A 9725-nucleotide genomic window follows, 5' to 3' on the forward strand; every position below is an offset into this window, starting at 1 on the left:
ACTTTTCATACTCCCCGCGGCTTGGCTCGGCCGGCTCCACCGGTCTTCCGGCCCACTGTGCGGCGTCCCTGACTCCGCGGGGCGGACATGCGTGTCATTCATACTTTTCATACTCCCCGCGGCTTGGCTCGGCCGGCTCCGCCTTTTACGATCACTCCGTCCAGCCTGCCCGCCTAGCGCCTCCTGTCGGCATCGCGGCACCGCCATGGGCACCGCGCCGCGGCCGCCGAGCCAGAGACGGTCCAAAGTCCACTCAGGGAAACGGGCAATAAAGTTCCGAAAGGAAAACAGAAATCCTCTAGTGGCGCGGCGGGGGGGGGGGGCCAAGGCGGGGCCCGTTGGAAGAGGCGGAGGCGCCGAGGTAGGCACCGTGGTATGCGCTGCCGCGCGCCCTGCAGACTGATTCCGAGAGTTGCTTTCGTCTTCGTCGCTCTGTCCCTCTCGCACTATACGGGACGCCCCATGAGTGCGAGATAGACAGAAACGGCGAAGACGACTCTCGGAATCAGTCTGCTGGACTCGGGCATTCCACCGCCCCAGCGCTAGCGTCCATGCTGCTCCGGCAGCCCTGCGTCGCTCTGTCCACTCGTGTAAATTTTGTCAGAATGTCAGAAACCTGTCTGAAATCCTGATCAAAGTTCGCGCACCTCTGAAAGCTGAAATTCTGAAAACTTATCCTGATATTTAAGGCATGAGTTCTACAGAATGTCAGAATAATTTTTCAGCTTTCAGAGGTGCGCGAATTTTGATCAGGTTTTCAGACAGGTTTCTGACTTTCTTACAAGAGTGTCTCGCACACACTCATGGGGTGAGACGTGGCGCAGGGGACCGCAGGGGTGCGGCGAGCGAGACAGAGCAAGACTACTCCGAGGGCGGTCACGTGTCACATCCACTCCCAGAAGAGAGTGATTCTGAACAGTGCTTTCGTCGGCGTGTCCCCCTCGCAGCCAATGAGAGCGAGAGAGACAGAAAGAATCAGTCCGCAGGGGTCACGATGAGAGGGAGGGGGAGAGGGGGGGGAGAGGGGGGAGAGGGAGAGGGAGAGGGAGAGAGAGAGAGAGAACGAGAGAGAGAGAGAGAGAGAGGAGAGAGAGGAGAGGGAGAGAGAGAGAGAGAGAGAGAGAGAGGAGAGAGAGGAGAGAGAGGAGAGAGAGCGAGAGAGAGAGAGAGAGAGGGAGAGAGAGAGAGAGAGCAGAGAGAGAGAGAGAGGGGAGAGAGGGGAGAGAGAGGAGAGCGAGAGAGAGAGAGAGAGAGAGAGAGCGGGCGCCGGGATGGCGACGTCGCGGCGCTGCTGCTACGCCGCTGCCATCCAGCCTCCTTCCGGCGGAGAGGCGGCGCAAGGCACGGCACTGGCACGGCACCGGCAGCAGCCGCGGTCTGTCTGCGGTCCACCTGCGAGGAAGGCGCTGAGGAGGCACAGCCTGGCGCAGCCTGGCGCAGCCAGTGCAACGCGCAACGCAGCATTCCACCGGGATGCGGACCGCGCCGCGCCCCGCCCCACCGCGCCCCGCCGCGCCCCGCCCCACCCCGCCACGCCCCGCCCCACCGCGCCCCGCCGCGCCCCGCCGCGCCCCGCCACGCCCTACCGCTAGCTTCCAGCACCGCGACGCCCCGCTCCGCGCTCCGCCACATTCCATCTGCTGCATTGCCTTCGCTTCGCCGTGCCTTCGCCTTGCTCTAGAGGGCCCTGCCCGGCCCTGCCCGGCCCTGCCCGGCGGCCCTGCCCTACCTCGCCGGCCTCGGCCCCTAGCGGCCCCTAGCGGCCCCCGCCTCGCCGCCAACCTTATTCTGCTAGCTCGGGGGCCGTCACTAGCGTCCCTGGCGTCTCAAGCGTCCCTGACGTGTCACCATAGCGTCCCTGCACTGTGAAATCAAGTGTCGAGTGTGGATTTTCACTCCCCGCACTTGGAAGCGCAGACTTTGCAGTCTCCACACTTCAATTGTGGGAGTTCACCACGTTTCGCACCGTGCCAAGACTGCAAACTCCTCACGTCCAAGTGCGGAAAATTCCTCCGCGCCACTCTTGGTTTGACAGTGTGGCGTCGAGCTCACCGCGGCCCTTGCAGAGGCCCTCGAGGCGCCCGCGGCCCGGCCGGCCTGCAGTGGGCCCGCACGCCGCATTCCCTGGTGGCCGTTCGATTCCACGACGAGTACGACTTGGAGTGCGACGATCTCGCCCTGCAGACCGATTCCGAGAGTCGTTTTCGTCACTCTGTCTCTCTCGCACTCGTGGGGCGTCCCGTACAGGTGCGAGAGAGACAGAGCGACGAGGACGACTCTCGGAACCAGTGAGCAGAGCGAGCAGCGAAGAATGCGCGGAGCGGCCGGCCTGGCCGCAGGCAGCCTGGCCGGTAGGCGACCCGCTTCGCAGGCCAGTTCGACGGGCCTGACGGCCTGCCTGGCTGCCTGGCTGGCTGCTTGCCGCGGGCCAGCCGGCATGCCCGCGCTGGCAGCCGTCGTCCAGCCCATTCAAGAGGCGGCCAGGCCTGGCCCGAGCCATTTTCATCAGGCGGTTCGGATTCGGACCGCACTTCCCCCCGACGACCTCACAGCTCCGATAAGACACCATTCAAGATATCGGGGCCGCCGCCGTTGTGGTGTGGGATTTTGGCGTGCAGCGGCCGTCTTACACCGCCATTCAAACAGGAGAGTATTTGGACAATGTGCGGGACAACCCTTTGACAAATAGGTTGGGATAAACCCGGCGGTTGACCAGCCAACCTCCAGCTCAGACCATGAAATAAATTTTTCGTTATGCAAATGCAATCGAACTAATGCACAATGTACAATTGGGTGTACCTCCCGTGCGCTCAAAATACCTAACAAGGTTTTCACAGTGCATCCGGAGGCCGAGACGCTGCCGCCCGACCGGAGCGGCTTGCGGCTGCGCCATGCTGCACCACGCTGCACTTATGCAGCACTACAGTGCACTGCACCGGCCGGCCTTCCACGCCATGGGCTGGCTGCATGGCGGCATGGCGGCGCCACGCACGCCGATCGGCATGTGCTGGCCGCAGGGAGGCGCGGCGTGCACCGCGGCGTGCAGCGAGGCGCAGGGAATACCCCCGGGGCCGCGACGCCGGCAGGCCGACGGGGCCGACAGGATGGCGGGGCGGGGAGGCACGCGCACTGACTCATTTGCCTACGCCTATGCCCGCCAACGACCACGTTATGGTCCTAGAAGACCAACGTTTTGAGCCTGCAACGCCTTAATTTTGGTCCTACGACGGCTACCTTTTGGCCCTACAACGCCTACCTTTTGGCCCTACAACGCCTACCTATTGGCCCTACAACGCCTACCTTTTTGCAACGCCTACCTTCTAGCCCTGCAACGCCTACCTTTTGGCCCTACAACGCCTACCTTTTGGCCCTGCAACGCCGACCTTTTGGCCCTACAACGCCTACCTTCTGGTCCTACAACGCCTACCTTTCAGCCCTGCAACGCCTACATTTTGGCCCTACAACGCCTACCTTTCGGCCCTGCAACGCCTACCTTTTGGCCCTGCAACGCCAACCTTTTGGCCCTGCAACGCCAACCTTTTGGTCCTACAACGCCTACCTTTCAGCCCTGCAACGCCTACCTTTTGGCCCTACAACGCCCAAGTTCTGGTCTTAAAACGCAAACCTTTTGGCCAAACAACGCTCACGTTTTGACAAACCAGCTACCACGTTTCCAGCCACCAACAATCACATTTTGGTCCACCAGCGCCCACGTTTTAGCCTACCAACGCCCACGTTTCGCCCCACCATGTCTACCGGCGACATGTTAACCATGTTTACCTGAACGAAAGCCTCGGCCAATACTTAGGCGAGTGCCTTTGCCCACGCCGAGGCCCCCGCCAAGCCCCACACTCGGGCCGACAGCGGCGGACAGCGGGCAACGCCTAGCCCACGACTTGGCCCACACCGGAGGAATGCGCAGGGCTCGGCGCGGGGTCGGCGCGCCGAACCTACACCGCTGGAAACGTGGATAGGGAAAGAATCAGGCAGCTCGCGGCCCCGCGAGCCACAGTGGGCCAGAAGACCGGCGCCGGCGGCCAAAACTCTAGACGCTAAACAAGACTCGAACCGAACGTGTAACCCCAATGGATTCCTATCGTTCGGAGAGCACACGGTGTAGGCTCTCCCTACACCGTGGGAGAGCAATTGGTGGGTCACACGCTTGCATCGAGTCCCATTTAGCGACTCTGGAGCTCAACACGCGTCTAGTGATTTGGCCGCCCCCGCCGGTCTTCTGGCCCACTGTGCGACCAGAGCCGAGGCCAGAGCTCCGTGGCGGGCAGGCAACACGCAACCCGCGACCCGGACGCCTGCAGGTCGCGCTGCCGGCAGCGCTTCATGACACTGGCGAGGCCGATTGAAAACGTCCATCCCACCCACACTGTAAGTGCTCCGCAGTGCTTGGCAGTGCCCCTACAGCCTTGCGTTTTAACATTGTGCCGCGGACCGCCATGGCGCGCCATCATGAGTCCCGGAAGTGGCGCGTACAGTTAGGACCGCTCGCTAGCGAGCCGGGCCTCGGCATGGCTGCCGCCGCTGCAGACTGATTCCGAGAGTCGTTTTCGTCGCTCTGTCTCCCTCGCACTCATGGGGCGTCCCGCGTAGGCGCGAGAAAGACAGAGCGACGAGAACGACTCTCAGTCTGCAGCCGCGCCGCCGGGCCTTGACCCAGCAAACGGAAATCTTTGGCTGCTGGGCTGCCTGCTGGGCTGCCTGCTGCTTCCTCTGGCTCGGCTTTCCCGGCCGGAAGAGCGTCGTAACGTCGTAACCGGGTTGTTATCGTTCCGTGCATGCGCTGGCAGTGCAAGGGTTGGCTTGTCAACAGGAAGACTCGTGAGCTTCAGAGTCGCTTGACAGGACTCGAACCGAACGTGTGACCCCACCAATGGATTGCTCTCCGAACAGGGAATTCATTGGTGGGGTCGCACGTTCGGTTCGAGTCCTGTTTAGCGACTCTATAGCTCAAAACCCGTCGAGAGTTTTGGCCTCCGCCAGCCCACTGTGCCACGGCTCTGCCGCGGCCCGTGACCCGAAAACGAGAGACATTGTTTAAAAGTCTCCAGTGGTGCGACACTCGAGCCACCAGGCCCATGGTTCGGGGATACTCGGCGGGGCTGCGTTTTGTCTCCACACAGCGATTTTGTCGCACTGCTGTCTCTCTCGCACCTATGCGGCGCGCCCCACGAGTGCGAGCGAGACAGCGCGACGAGGCCCCAGAAGGTCCGCCCCGCCGCGTCGTCCGCGTCGTCCGCCACGTGGTCGGCTTCCGGTCCGCCCAGCCAAGAGGCGGCCGATAGCGCGCCAGCGCGCCAGCAGACTCGGCCGTTTTCGCCGCTCTGTCTCTCTCGCACTCCCCAGGCGTCCCGCATGGGTGCGAGAGAGACAGAGCGACGAAAACGACTCTCGGAATCAGTCTGCAGCTTTGCCAGCGCGACAGTGTCCACCCATTCTGGGCGCGTGCAGCGAGAAACTCGCGCCACTGACTGGCGGACGTTCCCGCGACAACCCGCGCGCAGGATGGCGACAAATGAGAAACTCTCGTCCTGTACGAGCACCCTCAGTGCGCGCTAAGGGTGGCGACGACGAGGGGTGGCGTCGCACCAGCGCGCGTCCAGGATTACGCCTTGGAAGGGAAGGTGGGGCATCCTCGCATCCTTGCAGGGGAAAAAAACTGTTTGCCTACCTCACAGGCGCCCTTTCGCTCTTTCGCGCCCGAAGAGCGCGCAAATCCCCCCCCCCCTCGCTACACCCCCTGGATCGCCGCACCTGCACCATCGATTGGGACTCGCGAGGCGCCACACCTTGGCACCCCATCGGACCTTCGACCCTCATTGAAAGGCAGCTTGGCCCCGCGACCCCCTTAGCCCCACTGTCAAACCAAGAGTGGAGCCATACTGCCTGGCGCGGAGCGATTCTCCACACTTGGACGGAGTTCCAGACCCAAACTCCAGACGCGTTTTGATCTCCAGAGTCGCTGAACAGGACTCGAACCGAACGTGTGACCCCACCAATGGATTCCACGTTCGGAGACAAATCCATTGGTGGGGTCACACGTTCGGTTCGAGTCCCGTTTAGCGACTCTGGAGCTCAAAACGCGTCCCGGATTTTGACCGCCTCCACTCCACTCATCTTCTAGCGCACTCCCGAAACGTGGAGAACTCCAAGGGTGGAGGCTTCAAGCGCGGAGGCTGCGAATTCTACACCCCTGCGTTCCAAGAGTGGCGCTTCGACACTGGGTTTTACAGTGTCGGCCCGCTTGGCCCGCTTGGCCGCGTTCCGCGACGCGGCTCGCCTGCCCACTTCGCTGCGAGGAATGCCGCCAGCCGCCGGATTAGTGAAAGTCGCGTGTTCAAAGTTCGGCCGCGATACACTTTGGACTCCACTTTGAGACAAGAGCGGAAAGGGTGGGAGGAGGAGGAGAAGGAGGAGGAAGTGAAAGAGGGAGGGGAGGGGCGGATGTACGGCGACGCGTGGAGGGGCGCCATATAGAGACGCGGCGCGGAGGCGGAGAGGGGAGGGGGAGGGGGCGAGGAGGAGACACACTGTAGTGTGAAACCACGCGGTCGAAACTTCCAACTTCCACCATGGCGGACGAGACGCGACAGGCGGCCCACTTCGGACAGCAGACCGATTCGGAGAGTCGTTTCCGTCGTTCTGTCTCTCTCGCACCTGTACGGGACGCCCCATGAGTGCGAGAGAGACAGAACGACGACTCTCGGAATGAGCCTGCAGCCCTTGGGCCCTTGGCGTTCCCTGCAGTGCAGGCGCGCGGCTCGCAGGGCTGCCAACTGCCGCCGCAGGATTGCTGCTCAGGATTCACGGAATGATGCCGTGGCAGGCCACTGGCAGGCCGCTGGCAGCAAGGCGGCCGCGGCTCGGCGGGGCTCGGCGCAACATTCCTCATGGTTTGAGGACTTGTAGCCTGCCTGCCTGCTGAGTGGCGGGGCGGGGCGCGGCGAGGCTACGCCGCTGCCGAGATACCGCGCTGGCACGCCACAGGAACGCCAGGCCAGCACGCCCGGCGTCACGTCGTCACGCCACTGCTAAGCCGGCCAGCCAGGCAGGCCGGCGCGCCGCGGACTGGCTACGCCCCTGGCCCCGCGCCACGCCGCGCCACCGCGGCCTTGCACTTGCCGTGCCGCGCTGCCGCGGTGCCGCGTGGCGAGGCGGCGAGGAACACGGCGCACTTTATCAGCGCCGGGCCGCCACCGGGCCGCCACCAGGCCGCCACGCGGCGCGCGGCCCATGGTGCCGCCGCGTGGTGCCGCCGCGTGGTGCCGCAGACTGATTCCGAGAGTCGCTTCCGTCGCTCTGTCTCTCTCGCGTCGAGAGGGAACGCCCCATGAGTGCGAGAGAGACAGAGCGACGAAAACGACTCTCGGAATCAGCCTGCTGCCCATGGTGCTGCCGCGTGGTGCGGCCTCATAGCGCTGCCCATGGCGCTGCCTCATGGTTCTGGCCCCGCCCCAACCGCCGGCACGCCGCTCGCCAGCCGATGATCGGCTTGTCGCTGTCTCTCTCGCACCCTTACGGAGAGCCCCGTGAGTGCGACAGAGGCAGAGCGAAGAAACGACTCTGCCGAATCGCTCGGCAGGACGGCTGCTCGGCGCCCGGCGCGATGGCGCTGGGCCGTGCCGCAACGCACGGGTGGCCGATGGGCTGCCTACCCAGCCGTTTGCAGGCGAGGGCCGAGGGCTGGGGGCGGACCCGACCCAGCGACAAGCGGCCCAGCGACGGGCCAGTGCCAGGGCAAGGGCCCGCCATGCGCAATGCGTTCGATCCATTTGTATCACCATGAAGAATCACCGCTCGTTGGCTGACAGTACTCGCAGCCCTAGTTACAGCCCTGGTTGCAAACCAGGGCAAGCCGGCTGTGGCTGTGACAGCTAACGGGGGGATCAGTTTTAAAGATAAGGCTTGAAGCCCCTCTTATCTGAAAGCTGCCATGCTTCAGCAAATTTTTGAGCGGTGACGAAAGAAAACGTGAACTGGACTCGTACCTGGCTTTTTGGAATGTTGCGGAATGGGAGCTGCCCACTGCACCAAAAGCGACACCGACAGCGAGCCCTTCCGGGATGTTGTGGATGGTGATGGCCATGATGAGGAGCAGCATGCGCCTCCACTGTTGGTACTGCTTACTGTTGGAGACGCTTGATTCATGTACAGTGTGCTGTGAGTGCAAACTGTTGCTAATACTTAAGTCGCCTGCACCTTTCACTCTCCTTCTTGACGGTGCACTATCTGTAAATACTGAAATTGGCAAACTTTTTGTTCAGAAGTTACCTTTGACTGAGTGACTGATGAGCTGGAGATGGATTACTTCCAATCAGAACTTACCGTCAATTGTGGTAGCGTTATCTGATAACGCTGGGTTTTGTTCATAATACGTAGAGAAAGAGTCATCCTTCTCCTTCGTCCCTCGACTGCTTCCTTGCATTGCTGCAAAGGAACCAAAGGTATTAGGGAGGTCAGGTTACGCACGTAGCAGTATATTAAGCAGAGGAAGAATAATAATGAAAGATAAACTTCAAAATGCCCAAGGCATACCTAAAATCATTTCAGGGTTGCTGACTCCTAGGGATGATATTATAACATCGGCACCCAGAACAAACAATGCCCCAAGGATAAACCCCAAGGACACAGGGAGCCAAGCGTACTCTCCATTTTCACCGTAGTTTTTTGACTCCTCTGCCAGCTCCACTGCAGGCGCTAGTAAGGACCAATACGAGGCGGCAATCATAACGCCAGCAGCAAATCCAAGGCTGCTGTCAAGAACGCTTTTCTGAAATTGAATTGAAAGACACACTGTAATGTTTTTTCCAGCTCATATGATTCAAATAAATCCATCGGCGATACTGAACAATTGAACAAGAGGGAACTCTTTAGGTTAATTTCCGCCGAGGCAGAGAGTATGTTGTTGTAAACAATGAAATTGTTTTAGCCAATAGGGCGCCATAACCCCCAAATTACCTTCGTCCCTGGGATTACGGCCACCATGGCAGCCCCGGCTGCTGTCAGTCCCCATGTCAATAAAGTACCGAGTAATGATTGAATTATGGGTCCGTATCCTTGCAACATTGTTCTAATGTTGAATCGAAAACCCTTCAAAAATGGGAAACATTAGCCTTTCATATCACCGGTCTTCAAAACATGACAGCAAAGCAACACCAAACAGACGACAGACGATAAACCCTTTGTGGGATTCTGCTGCCAACCTAAGAACTCAAATCTGCAGTGTACACACCGCACCGCATTTTATTTGAGTGATCGAAAACTTCAGCAGCAATACAGCGGCCAATCCACGGATAACAGAATTACAAAGTTACCGGTAGTATCAAATGCAGCGGCAAAGAAAGCACGATAGGTTTATTTTCTTTGGTTGGCGAAAGTGTTGCTCAACGAGTAATAGGGGATGCCTACCCGCCGGGCGGTGGAACCACCGTGCAGGATGGGTTGCCTGCTCGCAAGGCGTGCGAGCTTGCAGCCCCAAGCGAGACCCGATGCCTTCGCGAGTGTTGGAAAACTGGGGCCTCACGGAGACAACGCATGGATTCAAACCGAATCATACACCCGTCGGCTGGCCGGCCATTGACAAACAGGAAACGGCGCTTCATCGAAGTTTCTCAGAAATTTCAAGCAAATAGAGGCGGGAATGTTTAGTTTGGTACCAAAAAAGGCATCAACTAAAAATCGAGGGCACTTTAAAACTTGAGTCACGATCTCGC

General features: G+C 60.5%; 1 protein-coding gene across 1 annotated transcript in view; it reads right to left on the reverse strand.

Annotated features, from left to right (window-relative positions):
* LOC117651093 (zinc transporter ZIP11) overlaps positions 1-9181 on the reverse strand; it is a 30275-nt gene extending 21094 nt beyond the window's left edge. Inside the window, exons 1-4 of the mRNA XM_034394846.1 lie at positions 8971-9181; positions 8548-8782; positions 8338-8439; positions 8001-8250 (exon numbers count right to left, since the gene is read on the reverse strand). Of these exons, the coding sequence (XP_034250737.1) occupies positions 8001-8250; positions 8338-8439; positions 8548-8782; positions 8971-9078 (695 nt within the window). The 5' untranslated portion in view covers positions 9079-9181. The remainder of the gene's footprint in view (positions 1-8000; positions 8251-8337; positions 8440-8547; positions 8783-8970) is intronic.
* Between the last annotated feature and the right edge of the window lie 544 nt (positions 9182-9725).

This window comes from Thrips palmi, unplaced genomic scaffold (genome assembly GCF_012932325.1).
Source record: "Thrips palmi isolate BJ-2018 unplaced genomic scaffold, TpBJ-2018v1 HiC_scaffold_5, whole genome shotgun sequence".
NCBI lineage: Eukaryota > Metazoa > Arthropoda > Insecta > Thysanoptera > Thripidae > Thrips > Thrips palmi.